The sequence below is a fragment of the Silurus aristotelis genome (genome assembly GCF_946808225.1).
Source record: "Silurus aristotelis genome assembly, chromosome: 5".
Classification (NCBI taxonomy): Eukaryota; Metazoa; Chordata; class Actinopteri; order Siluriformes; family Siluridae; genus Silurus; species Silurus aristotelis.
In genome coordinates this window covers 35,524,164-35,540,748 of record NC_139578.1, presented here as the reverse complement: position 1 = coordinate 35,540,748, position 16,585 = coordinate 35,524,164, and the positions used below count along the sequence as shown (strand labels likewise).

At 38.9% G+C, this 16,585-nt stretch overlaps 1 protein-coding gene across 3 annotated transcripts in view; it reads left to right on the top strand.

Moving 5' to 3' along the window:
• Positions 1-12,484, top strand: part of LOC310725971 (uncharacterized protein) — a 37,754-nt gene extending 25,270 nt beyond the window's left edge. For 2 of the 3 annotated variants that reach the window (XM_083541093.1, XM_083541094.1), the window contains exon 6: positions 11,753-12,348. In XM_083541093.1, coding sequence (XP_083397219.1) covers positions 11,753-11,934 — 182 coding nt within the window. In that variant the 3' untranslated portion in view covers positions 11,935-12,348. The other variant, XM_083541096.1, reaches the window with a different exon arrangement.
• Positions 12,485-16,585: the final 4,101 nt, after the last annotated feature.

Genomic DNA, 16,585 nt, shown 5'->3' with positions numbered 1-16,585 from the left:
AGCAGTTGTTTTGAATGTCCACCACTTGTAGACTATTTTCCTGATTCAAAATTCTTTGGAGATCTTTTTAAATCCTTTTCGAGACTCATAAGCCATTCCAGTGTTCTTTCTAAAGACCTCAGACAGCTCTTTCAATCTCACCATGGTGTTCACTTTCACTTCAAAAGTCAGAAGCACAACAAACTAAATGTCCGAGTGTCAAATAGGGCAAGCCTCTTTCAATTAAATTTTATAACGATGTTCTAAACATGTGTCCTGATGTGATAACCCTGTGTGTGATTTTAGCCATTTTGAATGTGAATAAATGTGGGGATGTCCTTTATTCATTTTATTCCTCACCAAGAATTGTTTGTTTTTTAATTACATTTTACCAGTAGTGGGCCGTTCATTTGGTACCTATAGAAACCATCAATACAATACAAAAACGCAATATAACAATGAGCGGCATTAAACAGAGAGAGTTATTTCACATATGGAGGTGAAAACCATTTTACTAAAGCAAGAAACCCAGTTAAGACTCCAAACCTCTACACTACCACCAAAACTGTGCACCTACAACATCTGGAGCAGTTCACAATCAATATTTGTCTAATAACATGACAAAAGCATTAAAAATGTAAATAAAAACAACCTACTAACCAGAGACACAGACACATAATGTGCAGCGCCCCCCAGAGGCTGTAATCCAGTGGTGATGTCAAAGCTTTGAAAGGTAAGTTGACAAGAATTTAAATTGTAAACATGAAACAAATATATTTAATGTTTCGAACCATTGGTCAACCCATAGTGTTATTTTTGTTTGTTTTTTGTGTTACAAAATTATTCTCTTATTTTGATTACAAAATTGTTCTGCCACTCATTCTATCTTTTGTACTGTTAATTCAACCTGTGAGTTATGTTTAATTGTAAGTAATGTTTTAAATTAAATTGTTGTTGTTCGTTAGTTAAAGCATGGGTTTACATTTTTTTTTATTGTGCACTTGTCTATGCTTACATGGAGAAAGTCATTGCTCACTGTAAGCATTCCTTCCAGATGTAATTTTGACTTTCGTAATGGGAGACAAAAATATTGAACTGAAGCTGATATGAGGCCTCACGTAAACGCACAGAGAAACTGTTAACCTAAAAAGGTCAATTTAACAAATAATTATGTTAATAACTAAAGGCCGGCCAACAGTGGCTTTTATGGATACCGATCGCTAGGCTGGATCATACTTGCTGATAGCCAATTTAGCAACGAAAGTTTTGGATACTGGATAAAAAACAAACCAAAATTATCCATGTAAAATAATAGCTACTTCTTCTTCTTCTTCTTTCGGCTGCTCCCATTAGGGGTCGCCACAGTGGATCATCCGTCTCCATACCCCCCCTGTCCTCTACATCTGCCTCTTTCACACCAACTACCTGCATGTTTTCCCTCACCACATCCATGAACCTCCTCCTTGGTCTTCCTCTTTTCCTCCTACCTGGTGGCTCCATCCTCAGCATTCTTTTACCAATATAATTCATGTCCCTCCTCTGCACATTTCCAAACCATCTCAATCTCACCTCCCTCACCTTGTCTCCAAAACGTCCTACATGCACTGTCCCTCTAATAAACTCATTTCTAATCTTGTCCATCTTTGTCACTCCCAACGAACATCTCAACATCTTCAGCTCTGCTACCTCCAGCTCCACCTCCTGTCTTTTACTCAATACCACTGTCTCTAAACTATACAACATCGCAGGTCTCACCACAGTCCTATAAACTTTCCCTTTCATTCTTGCAGATACCCTACTATCACAAATCACTCCTGCTATCACTCTTCTCCACCCACTCCACCCTGCCTGCACTCTTTTCTTTACTTCCCTAACACGCTCTCCATTACTCTGCACTGTTGACCCCAGGTACCTGAACTCCTCCACCTTCTTCACCTCTTCTCCCTGCAACCGCACCCCTCCACTGCCCTCCCTCTCATTCACACACATGTACTCTGTCTTACTCCTACTGACTTTCATTCCCCTTCTCTCCAGCGCATATCTCCACCTCTCCAGGCTCTTCTGCACCTGCTCCCTACTCTCACAACAAATCACAAAATCATCTGCAAGCATCATACTCCAGGGACTCCTGTCTGACCTCGTCCGTCAACCTGTCCATCACAACTCCAAACAGGAAAGGGCTCAGGGCCGATCCTTGATGCAGTCCAACCTTCACCCTGAACCAGTCCGTCGTACCTACTGCACACTTTACTGCCGTCACACTGTCCTCATACATGTCCTGCACCACCCTCACATACTTCTCTGACACACCTGACTTCCTCATACAATACCACAACTCCTCTCTCGGCACTCTGTCATACGCTTTCTCTAAATCCACAAATACACAATGCAGCTCCTTCTGTCCTTCTCTATACTTCTCCATCAACATTCTCAAAGCAAATAATGCATCTGTGGTGCTCTTCCTCGGCATGAAACCATACTGTTGCTCACAGATGGTCACCTCTTCTCTCAGCCTGGCTTCCACTACTCTTTCCCATAACTTCATGGTGTGACTGATCAACTTAATTCCTCTGTAGTTACTGCAGGTCTGCACATCTTCCTTATGCTTAAAGATCAGTACCAGCACACTCCTTCTCCATTCCTCAGGCATCTTCTCACCTTCCAAAATCCTGTTAAACAATCTGGTTAAAAACTCCACTGCCATCTCTCCTTAACATCTCCATGCTTCTACCGGTATGTCATCTGGTCCTACCGACTTTCCACTCTTCATCCTCTTAATCGCTGCTCTCACTTCCTCCTTACTAATCCTATCTACATCCTGCTTCACCAACTCCACATCATCCAACCTTCTCTCTCTCTGATTTTCCTCATTCATCAGCTGCTCAAAATACTCCCTCCATCTTCTCAACACACTCTCCTCACTAGTCAACACATTTCCCTCTCCATCCTTTATTGCTCTAACTTGCAGTACATCCTTCCCAGCTCGATCCCTCTGCTTGGCCAATCGGTACAAATCCTTTTCTCCTTCCTCAGTGTCCAACCTCTTATACAGTTCCCTTATATGCCTTTTCCTTGGCTTTCACCACATCCCTCTTCACCTGCTGCTGCATCTCCTTGTACTCCTGCCTACTTTTCTCATCACCCTGTCGATCCCACTTCTGTTTCTCCAACCTCTTTCTCCTTATGCTCTCCTGCACTTCCTCATTCCACCACCACGTCTCCTTGTCTTGCTTTCTATTTCCAGATGTCACACCAAGTACTTTTCTAGCTGCCACCCTCATCACTCCTGCAGTAGTTTCCCAATCATCCGGCACCTCTTCACCACCACCGAGCTCCTGTCTGACCTCTTCCCTCAACCTCACACTACACTCTTCCTCCTTCAGTTTCCACCATCTTCTTCTTTTAGTCCTCACTCTCCTCCTCTTCTTCTTCACCTCCAAAACCATCCTACAGACCACCATCTGATGCTGTCTAGCTACACTGTCCCCTGCCAACACCTTACAGTCTCCAATCTCCTTCAGGTTGCATCTCCTGCATAGCACATAGTCCACCTGTGTGCACCTTCCTCCACTCTTATACGTCACCCTTTGATCCTACTTCTTCTTAAAATACGTGTTCACCACTGCTATTTCCATCCTTTAAGCAAAATCTACCACCATCAACCCTCTCATATTCCTCTCCTTAAGACCATACCTACCGTAACCTCCTCATCACCTCTGTTCCCTTCACCTACATGCCCATTAAAGTCTGCCCCAATCGTTCATTTCTAGGTACACCATCTACCACTTCATCTAATTCACTCCAGAATCTTTCCTTCTCCTCCATCTCACAGCCAACTTGTGGAGCATAAGCACTGATGACATTTATCATCATCCCTTCAACTTCCACCTTCATGATCATCACCCCATCAGAAACTCTCTTCACCTCCACTACACTCTTACTGTACTCCTCCTTCAGAATCCCCCCTACACCATTTCTCTTTTAATCCACACCATGATAAAACAGTTTAAACACCTCCAATGTTCCTGCTCTTACACCTCCCTTTCCACTTGGTCTCCTGAACACACAACATCTCTACCTTTCTTCTCTCCATTATATCAGCTCCCTCTCTCCCTTTACCAGACATAGTACCAACATTTAAAGTACCAACCCAAACCTCCACTCTCCTCCACTTCTCCTACACTTCTCCTTTCCCTGCCGTCTCTGTAGACGTCTTCCTCCTCTCCTTCTCCTCCTTCGGCCAACAGTAGCCCAATTTCCACCGGTACCCTGTCGTCTAACGATACCTGTGGTGGTTGTTGTTAACCCGGGCCTCAACAGATTCGGTATGAAATTCTCATTTGTGATCCGCATATTTGATTTGGCACATGTTTTACGCTGGATGCCCTTCCTAACGCAACCTTAGCTTTTCGAATCCTATCCATCAAATCCATCAAAGCATGAAAAAACTCTTGAAAAGACTTCTCTTCCTTTTGCTTTCTATCAAAAAATTGCTGTTGTAAGGTAACATAAGAAAAGGAAGAACAATACAACTCACGCAAAACAGTAAAAATCTGAGTTGAATTCTCTCTAACTTTCCTAGACCTAAATTACATTTCAGTCCGAGCTTCCCCCTCTAAATACAGCTCTCCACCTCTTCAATCCAATCTTCAATAGGCAGAGATCCCAATGACACTTTAACAGAAAATTTGGGACATTTTCTCTCTCTAGGCAAGTATAACGCTTGTTCCCTCCTTTGTCCCTTACCCTCAAGTGTTGAACTTGAAACACCACCTGCTGAAGCTCCATTTTGAGTCTGCTGTTTCAGTCTCTCATTTTCCACACGCAGTTGCTCCAACTGCTCCCGTAAGTGTTGCAGCTTCTCTGCCATAGCTACAGCAGACCATCAGCTTAGGCCACAGCACATCCTGTCCAGTGACAATATCGAGGTCCCACGAAGTCAATCGCTGTTTCTCCCTAAAAAAATAACAAACAAAACAAAAACACTACCTACTTCCCAGCCTAACAAAGGAGTGAGTAACTGTTAATCAAATTGCAGACGCATTATCTCGTCAGGGTATGGAAGATGTTTTTCCAGGAACAGAGGTCCTATTAGCAATACCACAGCAGGTTGGTATATATCCCCTGGAACAGGCAGTGGTAAGGGTTAATGAAATTGCTGCACTGCCTGGACGTTCACAATCAGATTTGCGGTCTTTGCAACAGGCAGACCCAGTTATTGGCCCTGTCATGAAGGCTTGCGAGTTGGTGGAGATGGGTCGAGCAGTGAAGGAGTTGTCTAGGCAGTGGGATCGATTACGTGTAAAGGATGGGTGTCTTTTATCATTTAATTAATTCACCTGATGGCCATCAAGAGATCTATCAGTTACTGCTACCTCAAAACCTCCAAAAGGAAGTGTTTACGAGTTTACATGCTACATAGGACTGTTGAATTGGTTAAGCGTCGTTGCCATTGGCCAGGGATGCTGAAAGATGTGGAGCAGTGGTGCTGTGAGTGCCAAAGGTGTGTTCTGGCTAAAGCTGTTCAACCAAAGGTGAGGTAATTTTTTTTTTTATATATTTTACTCATATCATCTGATCTTCATCTGATAATAAAGGTTGTCCTTAGTTATTAAAGCACGGTAGTTGATCGCTGGCTTCTGGTCTGACAGGGGACTTTAAGAAAAGCGGACTTTAGAGGTGAATCACTGACGCTATGTGCTGTTTGTTTTTAGACGAGATGCCACAAAAAAGAATGCTATATATATTATAAAAAATGTATATAATTATATTTATTAATTAATATATTCATATTTATTTTTCTTTAGCAATTTTTTTTATTTTTTTATAAAGTTCAGTAGTTATTATTTTGCATGGATTATTTTGCTTTGTTTTTATCCAGTATCCAAAACTTTTGATGCTAAAATGGCTATCAGGAATTATGATCCAACCTTGCGATCGGTATCCATAAAATCCACTGTTGGTCGAACTTTAGTTATTAACATAATTATTTGTTAAATGAACCTTTTTAGGTTAAAAGTTTCTCTGTGCATTTACTTAAGACATCATATCAGCTTTAGTTAAATATTTTTGTCTCCCATCATAAAATTATATAAATATTATATAATGGGAATTATACAAAGATGTTGTTTGTGGACTACGGAATACAAACTGAATATAAATCAGACTACAGCTCTTGATTTTTACAAAGCAAACTTGGAAAGTGCTAATTTAAGTGGTAGGTCTTCAACCTTGCTTGAAGATAGTCAGGGACTCTGTTCGGACATCTAGGGGAAGTTAATTTCTCCACCTCGGTGCCAGTACCGGTTTCTCTTGGAGAAAGCAAAGGCAGAAGACAGAGCAGCTGGTGTAGCAGTGTTCTATGGAGATATCCAGGTCTCTAAGTGCCAGAAAGTCAAAGGCATAGTGGGAAGCAAAGGCTGTGATAGTCAGCTTTCCTTACAGCAGACTGGCAGTTCCAGAGCCCACCTACCAACACTGTTTGAGATTGAGACAAAAGATATAGATTAGATTGGATTAGATTGGATTAGATTAGATTAGATTGGATAGATAGATAGATAGATAGATAGATAGATAGATAGATAGATAGATAGATAGATAGATAGATAGATAGATAGATAGAAAGAACTTTATTGTTATTGCATTCTACAGGTACAGCAACGAAATGCAGTTTGGCATCTACCAGAAGTGCAAAATGTAGCCATCATGCAAAAGTGCAGATAAATATGTATCATATGTACAGCAAGTGATAAATATGTAAACATATGTAAAGTGAATAAATATAAGGCAGTAACAGTGAGAGACATGTGGACATCATTAAGAAGTACAGAAATGGTTCTGAGGCTATGGCATTGAAGAGGAATTTGCAGAAGTGAAAGGTTACAAGATTATGGCATTTTAGAAGTTAGCAAGTCAAAAAAACAGTCTACTACACACAGGTTATATACACAAATGAATGAAATGTTGGGCAGAATGTACAGTAATGATATAAAGATACATATAGATAAAATAGTACAGATGTAATGAGGAGTAAAAAAGATATACTATGTAATATATACATGTATAGTACAGAGGTTGTATACAGTGTTTTGTTTTGTGTTTGTTTTGTGGTTTTATAGAGATTAGCGGTGTAGTGTTGAGTTCAGTAGTGTGATGGTGATGGTGGATGTTTTGTAGTGATTAGCGGTGTAGTGTAGAGTTCAGTAGTGTGATGGTGGATGTTTTGTAGTGATTAGCGGTGTAGTGTAGAGTTCAGTAGTGTGATGGTGGATGTTTTGTAGTGATTAGTGGTGTAGTGTAGAGTTCAGTAGTGTGATGGGGGTTGTTTTGTAGTGATTAGCGGTGTAGTGTAGAGTTCAGTAGTGTGATGGTGGATGTTTTGTAGTGATTAGCGGTGTAGTGTAGAGTTTAGTAGTGTAAAGGTAGATGTGTTTTGTATTGATTAGCGGTGTAGTGTAGAGTTCAGTAGTGTGATGGTGGATGTTTTGTAGTGATTAGCGGTGTAGTGTAGAGTTCAGTAGTGTGATGGTGGATGTTTTGTAGTGATTAGTGGTGTAGTGTAGAGTTCAGTACTGTGATGGTGGATGTTTTGTAGTGATTAGCGGTGTAGTGTAGAGTTTAGTAGTGTGATGGTGGATGTTTTGTAGTGATGAGTTCAGTAGTGTGATGGTGGATGTTTTGTAGTGATTAGTGGTGTAGTGTAGAGTTCACTAGTGTGATGGTGGATGTTTTGTAGTGATTAGTGGTGTAGTGTGGAGTTCAGTATTTGGATGGTGTATGTTTTGTAGTGATTAGTGGTGTAGTGTAGAGTTCAGTAGTGTGATGGTGGATGTTTTGTAGTGATTAGCTGTGTAGTGTAGAGTTCAGTAGTGTGATGGTGGATGTTTTGTAGTGATTAGCGGTGTAGTGTAGAGTTCAGTAGTGTGATGGTGGATGTTTTGTAGTGATTAGTGGTGTAGTGTAGAGTTCAGTAGTGTGATGGGGGTTGTTTTGTAGTGATTAGCGGTGTAGTGTAGAGTTCAGTAGTGTGATGGTGGATGTTTTGTAGTGATTAACGGTGTAGTGTAGAGTTTAGTAGTGTAAAGGTAGATGTGTTTTGTATTGATTAGTGGCGTAGTGTAGAGTTCAGTATTTGGATGGTGGATGCTTTGTAGTGATTAGTGGTGTAGTGTAGAGTTCAGTAGTGTGATGGTGGATGTTTTGTAGTGATTAGTGGTGTAGTGTAGAGTTCAGTAGTGTGATGGTAGATGTTTTGTAATGATCTTACAGTGTAGTGTAGAGTTCAGTAGTGTGATGGTGGATGTTTTGTAGTGATTAGCTGTGTAGTGTAGAGTTCAGTAGTGTGATGGTGGATGTTTTGTAGTGATTAGCGGTGTAGTGTAGAGTTCAGTAGTGTGATGGTGGATGTTTTGTAGTGATTAGTGGTGTAGTGTAGAGTTCAGTAGTGTGATGGGGGTTGTTTTGTGGTGATTAGCGGTGTAGTGTAGAGTTCAGTAGTGTGATGGTGGATGTTTTGTAGTGATTAGCGGTGTAGTGTAGAGTTTAGTAGTGTAAAGGTAGATGTGTTTTGTATTGATTAGCGGTGTAGTGTAGAGTTCAGTAGTGTGATGGTGGATGTTTTGTAGTGATTAGCAGTGTAGTGTAGAGTTTAGTAGTGTGATGGTGGATGTTTTGTAGTGATGAGTTCAGTAGTGTGATAGTGGATGTTTTGTAGTGATTAGTGGTGTAGTGTAGAGTTCACTAGTGTGATGGTGGATGTTTTGTAGTGATTAGTGGTGTAGTGTAGAGTTCAGTATTTGGATGGTGTATGTTTTGTAGTGATTAGCGGTGTAGTGTAGAGTTCAGTAGTGTGATGGTGGATGTTTTGTAGTGATTAGTGGTGTAGTGTAGAGTTCAGTAGTGTGATGGTAGATGTTTTGTAATGATCTTACAGTGTAGTGTAGAGTTCAGTACTGTGATGGTGGATGTTTTGTAGTGATTAGTGGTGTAGTGTAGAGTTCAGTAGTGTGATGGTGGTTGTTTTGTAGTGATTAGCGGTGTAGTGTAGAGTTCAGTAGTGTGATGGTGGATGTTTTCTAGTGATTAGCGGTGTAGTGTAGAGTTCAGTAGTGTGATGGTGGATGTTTCGTAGTGATTAGTGGTGTAGTGTAGAGTTTAGTAGTGTGATGGTAGATGTTGTGTTTTGTATTGATTAGCGGTGTAGTGTAGAGTTCAGTAGTGTGATGGTGAATGTTTTGTAGTGATTAGCGGTGTAGTGTAGAGTTCAGTAGTGTGATGGTGGATGTTTTGTAGTGATCAGCAGTGTACTGTAGAGTTCAGTAGTGTGATGGTGGATGTTTTCTAGTGATTAGCGGTGTAGTGTAGAGTTCAGTAGTGTGATGGTGGATGTTTTGTAGTGATTAGCGGTGTAGTGTAGAGTTCAGTAGTGTGATGGTGGATGTTTTGTAGTGATCTAACAGTGTAGTGTAGAGTTCAGTAGTGTGATGGTGGATGTTTTGTAGTGAATTAACAGTGTAGTGTTGAGTTCAGTAGTGTGATGGTGGATGTTTTGTAGTGATGAGTTCAGTAGTGTGATGGTGGATGTTTTGTAGTGAATTAACAGTGTAGTGTAGAGTTCAGTAGTGTGATGGTGGATGTTTTGTAGTGATTAGCGGTGTAGTGTAGAGTTCAGTAGTGTGATGGTGGATGTTTTCTAGTGATTAGCGGTGTAGTGTAGAGTTCAGTAGTGTGATGGTGGATGTTTTGTAGTGATTAGCGGTGTAGTGTAGAGTTCAGTAGTGTGATGGTGGATGTTTTGTAGTGATCTAACAGTGTAGTGTAGAGTTCAGTAGTGTGATGGTGAATGTTTTGTAGTGAATTAACAGTGTAGTGTTGAGTTCAGTAGTGTGATGGTGGATGTTTTGTAGTGATGAGTTCAGTAGTGTGATGGTGGATGTTTTGTAGTGAATTAACAGTGTAGTGTAGAGTTCAGTAGTGTGATGGTGGATGTTTTGTAGTGATTAGCGGTGTAGTGTAGAGTTCAGTAGTGTGATGGTGGATGTTTTGTAGTGATTAGCGGTGTAGTGTAGAGTTCAGTAGTGTGATGGTGGATGTTTTGTAGTGATGAGTTCAGTAGTGTGATGGATATTTTGTATTGATCTAACAGTGTAGTGTAGAGTTCAGTAGTGTGATGGTGGATGTTCTGTAGTGATTAGCGGTGTAGTGTAGAGTTCAGTAGTGTGATGGTGGTTGTTTTGTAGTGATTAGCGGTGTAGTGTAGAGTTCAGTAGTGTGATGGTGGATGTTTGGTAGTGATTAGTGGTGTAGTGTAGAGTTCAGTAGTGTGATGGTGGATGTTTTGTAGTGATTAGCGGTGTAGTGTAAAGTTCAGTAGTGTGATGGTGGATGTTTTGTAGTGATTAGCGGTGTAGTGTAGAGTTCAGTAGTGTGATGGTGGATGTTCTGTAGTGATTAGCGGTGTAGTGTAGAGTTCAGTAGTGTGATGGTGGATGTTTTGTAGTGATTAGCGGTGTAGTGTAGAGTTCAGTAGTGTGATGGTGGTTGTTTTGTAGTGATTAGCGGTGTAGTGTAGAGTTCAGTAGTGTGATGGTGGATGTTTTGTAGTGATTAGCGGTGTAGTGTAGAGTTCAGTAGTGTGATGGTGGATGTTTTGTAGTGATTAGCGGTGTAGTGTAGAGTTCAGAAGTTGGATGGTGGATGTTTTGTAGTGATGGTGGATGTTTTGTAGTGATTAGCGGTGTAGTGTAGAGTTCAGTAGTGTGATGGTGGATGGAAAAAACTATCCCTGAACCTGCTGGTTCTGGTGCGTAAGTTCCTGTATCTCCTTCGTGATGGAAGGAGGTTAAACAGTTTATGACTGGGATGTGAAGAGTCTTTGATGATGTTGTGAGCTCTACACAGACATCTGCTGTGGTGAAGGTGCTCAATAGCAGGTAGTTGGGTGCCAGTGATGCGTTGGGCAGTTTTGACGAGCCTTTTCAGGTCTTTAGGCTCACACACAGTAGAGCCTCCGTACCATATAGAGGAGGATCAATGAGGTTACTGGCAATGTGACATCTGTTATGTGGATGAGAACGTCTGTGTCTGTAAGAGGAGACTCCAGAGATGGGTTTATGACACATGACTGATCTTTCAGTTTTGGATCAATGTATGAATTTTAAAGAACTAATACTCCTCCACCTGTCTCAGACCAACACTCTAAACTTTATCACTCATGATAACTAAGACATACAGGACTGTAGCAGATGATCTGTTTTCAGCTCTGAGACAGATGGAGGTGGTTTCAGATATTTGGGGTTGTTTATGGTGCAGTATCAGAGGCTTCTAGAAGATCAGCAGCAGTGTTCTTTGTTCTACACAGTTTGCTGTTTTAGATGAAATCCTGTGAGAAGCAGAAGTGTTTGTGAAGGTGGATGTGATCATGTGATTGGACTTCACAGGAATCTGCACTTGTGATTTTTCCTGCTTGTGATGTTTAATTAATCAAATCACACTTTAATCCTCCAGAACTGAGCGTCTAAAACTGACAGGAACATTTTCACCTTCATATGAACTTTATTACTGTAGTCTTTTATTGACTCCATCATTTCTGCTCTGAACTGTGATCTCCAGCAGAAATGACATCAGATAGAAGAAAATGATTTAAGTGATAAAAATACAGTTATGGTTTTATCCTACAGTGCAAGTGTAGTTTTGTCATCAACACTGTGTGTGTGTGTGTGTGTGTGTGTGTGTGTGTGTGTGTGTGTGTGTGTGTGTGTGTGTGTGTTTTTAGATGATAGGAGGGCTTCACCAGTGTGGGTGATTCCCCTGATAGTGGTGCTGGTGCTGCTGCTGGCTGGTGCAGTGGGTGTAACAATCTGTCAGAGGAAGCGAATTCAGTTCCTCCAAAGGAACCCTGTAAGTATCAGAACCATGCAGCACTGTGACATCAGAGATCACATGACTGTTCTGTAATCAGAATCAAATCCACAGCACATCCTCCTGATTAGACTCCACTCAGACACTGCATGGACACTTCCACCAGAGAAACATCATCATCTATAAATAACAGAATATTTCCACGTGTTCTTCAGTGATGTATCTGAGATGCTCTACTACTGATCACTGAGAGAGAAAACCATCAGATTATTCCTGGTCCTACATGTTCATGTGAACACTCAGTATTCCACACCGTACTCTTTACACCTGAATTCCTCCAGTCTCACTCTGAGAAGGAAATCCTCCACAGTTCCTTTATATCCAGACTTCACACACAATTTTACTCTTCAGGCTTCAGGAGATGTGATGAATTACTGAGACGAGGTGTGAAATACATTTCATCTGTTTGCTGTCTAATAATCTATAATCTTACTGACCGTGGATATTTTATTCTCTCACAGGACCAACTGAGAACCTCATGAAACATCAGAATGGTCTACACAAGCAGAACAAATCATCTTCTGAAAATGACCACACCATCAACCAGTGTGAGAAAGAGACTCATAGATAATTAATCTGTCCTGTCCTGTCCTGTCCTGTCCTGTCCTGTCTCTCTCTCTCTCTCTCTCTCTCTCTCTCTCTCTCTCTCTCTCTCTCTCTCTCTCTCTCTCCTCTTTTTCTCTCTCTCTCTCTCTCTCTCTCTCTCTTTAATATTGTAGAAATGGTGATGAAATGGTAAAAGTCAAGTTTCCTTCTTTAGCGATTTTCACAATGGTCGTTGTCTCAAAGCAGCTTTACAGAGTTTAAGAATGAAGGTGAATGATGTGTGTTTATCCCTGATGATGAAGACTGGGGGAGACTGTGGTGAAGGAAAAACTCCCTTAGATGTTATTAGGAAGAAACCTTGAGAGGAACTCAAAAGCAGAACCTCATCCTCATGTGGGTGACATCAAGAGTGTGATTATAGTCTTTAAACACTACAGAACACTGGAGAGTGAGAACTAACATGAGCACTGGAGTGTGTGATTATGACTGATGATCTTTCTACAGTCTTCTACAGTCATTATGTTTATAAAACTAGGAGCTACTGAGCAACTTATAAAATAACTCAACATCTGAGATCATCACAGATCCAACACCAGCTTCTCCATGCCAGAGCCTTTAAACACTCCAGGAGGTCCAGTGTTCAAACTCCACATGAAGTGGGACCTAAATGGCGCTGGTACGTCTCTAGATGGTTCGGGATGTTCAGGATGTTATTAATAACTAAATAATAAATTTAGCTGGAAATTTTCATAGTATTTTGCCATATCCTGATGTACATCACGCATTAGAGGAATATCTTTTAAATCTCACAATGATATTTTCATTATATTTCCCACCTGCTCATGTGTGTTCTATAAATAATATCAGCTATTTGCAAATAAACAATACAAAAAAACACAACAGTATTTGTATGTTTTTATTTAGGGAGATGTTTTTGCTGTTTAAGGCTGTTTACAAAAACATCAGAAAATATTTAAATCATTGAACCTGTAATAAAAATGCTCTTTATTATTATTATAACTTTATTAAAATGCAGATTAAAGTCTGCACCCGTTTCATTATTACAGAAAATAACAGAAGCAGAATAAAATACAGACAGATATGTCTGTAAATAATTTTTAATAAAAAAGCTGAAATTGTTCACGTCCATAAGTATTCTTTGGCAGCAGTTCCAGTCTTTTGGGGTTTAAAACAAAGAGCTTTACACACCTGGATTGGGGGGTTTTCTGCCCTTCTTCATGGAAATCCTCTCTGTCTGGGGCAGGTTGGATGGGAAGCATCGTGGACAGACAATTTCGAGTCTCTCCAGAGATGTTCAATAGGGTTTAGGGTTCATCTTGCCGTTTTTCTCTTACCACTCGGTATTTAAGCACACTGTTTTTATTTATTTTTTATTTTTTTTATTTTTTTTATTGAAAGACAAAAAAATTTTACAATCATATAATAAAATATCATATATATAATACTGAGATTTTTGAATACATTTTTAATTCAGCCTTGAATTGAGAGATATCGGCCATCAGGCCACCAGGCCATCAGGCCATCAGATATCGGCCATCGGCCACCCAAGAGTGGCAGCTTGGTTCAAGCCCCGGTATCGCCAAGCTGCCACTCTTGGGCCCTTGAGCAAGGCCCTCAACCCTCTGTGTGCTCCAGGGGCGCTGTATCATGGCTGACCCTGCGCTCTGACCCCAGCTTCCAAGCAATCTGGGGTATGCGAAGAACAACATTTCACTGTGCTGTAATGTATATGTGACAAATAAAGGCTATTCTATTCCTTTCTGACCATTTATATTTGTGTGTATAGAATTTACCTAATAATATTAACAAATTTAGCATAAAAATGACTCATCCATATCTTTTTTTTATTCAAATAAATAACATCTTATTTTCCTTATCTCAATTTTAAAACATTCTCAAAATTGTTATTCCAGAAATAAGGAAACGTTGCGGGACAATAAATCAACTATCTGAAAAATGTATTATTACATTTTCTATCTGTATCAATATCAATACCATTTAATAAGACAATATTCATCAGGAGCTATTGGAATACCAAATTTCTGAAGAATTCAGTATACAGTATTTAAGTAAATATCCTTCATTATCAATTACGAGACCATTACATTTTTAATTTTTAACCCAATTTTTATAGAAAATGTATTTATTGTTATATTTAACATTTTTATTATTCCATATTAGTTAGATAATGGGTGAATTATGTTTGTATATAAGTACCCAGAATAAAATAACCTGTCTATGAAAATTAGATAACTGAATGGGTGGTTTATTGACTTCAAAATTACATTTGAAAAGGAACTCTATTCCCCCAACTTTTTAAAAAACAAGATTTGGAGTTATGTAATGCATCTTATTTTATGTCTAATGTAATGTTAAATCCATTTCAACTTGAAAACTGTGTTAGAAGTAACAAAATCAATCACATTCAAACCTCCTTGATTATAAAAATTACATCAAATATTTCTATTTAAATTGAGGTTTGTTTTTCCATATAAAGTTGAATAGAACTGAGTTGATTTGTTCATGAAAAGATTGTGAGATAGTGTTTTGGATAAAAGATTCCTACCTTTGAGTGATAAATCCATCATGAGACACATAATTTTTATTATTTTTTTTCATCAGGTTTTCTATAGCTATTGATACCAAGATAAGTTACTTCTTTCTATAATGGAATACCTTAAAATTCAGCATAAGTAATATCATTGTCTTTGAGTGGAAAAGCGTAGATTTTTTAAATATTTAAAATTAAGCCTGACACTTTGCCTAAAAATATATATATTTATATTGATTGTAATATTGATAAATAAATAAATAAATATATATATATATATATATATAGATGCATTCTATAATTTCTTTAACCTGTGATATATCTTTCAACAAAATCTGCAAGCTAACATCTAATTTCTCTGTCCCCAATTCTAGTGCCTTGAAAAGTGTAATTATGTATATGTAAAGACATCGTTTGCATAACTAGGAGAAATAGAAAGGGAGCCACCGGGTGTCCCTGTTTTATACTAAATCGATGTGTAAAAAGGGTTAAATTCCCTGTGAGAGTTTAACTGAACCATTACAATCGTTATATAAAGTCTGTATCGCCCTTTTAAAGTATTGACCAAAACCAGAAAAATCGAAATAGTAAAAAAACAAAGTAAAAATGTTTTACAGTAACAGAAGCTTTATATATGTCTACATATAAGATGTAGCTGTTATCGTTTATATAATCTGTATAATCAATTAAATCTAAAATGAATCTAATATTGTTGCTAATATGTCGTCCTTGCGTAAAGCCTGACTGACTCTCATCTATAATTGTATCTAGACATAACTTTATTCTTTGTGCAAAGATGTGAGCCAATAGTTTTGCATAATTATTAATTAATGTTATTGGCCTTTAGTTGTGGAGAAGCAAAGAATCCTTATTGGGTTTGGGTACCAGTGTAATTAGGCCTTGACACATAGATTTGGGGGGCCTACAGACTTCTATAGCTTCCTCAAAAAACCATAATAAACATTCAGAAAAGTATTCTTGGAATATCTCATAAAACTCACCTGTTAGGCCATCATTCTTTATTCTCTTTTAACTTACTGATGTTGTTTTTAAATTCTTCTAACAATCTATATTGATCACAAACATCTTTCTGTGTTTCGTCAACACCTTGTGCAATTGTTTGAATATTAGAAAGTAAATTTGAAGATCGGCTACTGTTGTGTTCAGAGTATAGTTTTTTATAGAATTCTTCCACAAAATCAGAAATTTTTGCCGGGTCTTTAGATATCTGCTCATTAATTTTAAGCTTTGAAATTATGAAAGTATTTGATATTCCTTTCACCATATTCTAGAACGGACGAAAGCTTCTCATGCCATATTTTGATAGATATTGTCTAATTCAGATTGTAATTCAATTAAAAGATTGACATCAGCTTGCATTTGCTTGTCCTTTTCATAAACAGATATTATTTCTTTGAGTAATCTATCTTGTCTCAATCTTTTTTGGCTTAGATTATTCTTTTTCCCTTTTGATGGCTATATTGCTGATTTAAAATTGTATAAAGTCCCAATATTTGCCATATATTTTGTCTTTTTTAGCTATTGTCAAATTTTCCTCTATCCACGGCC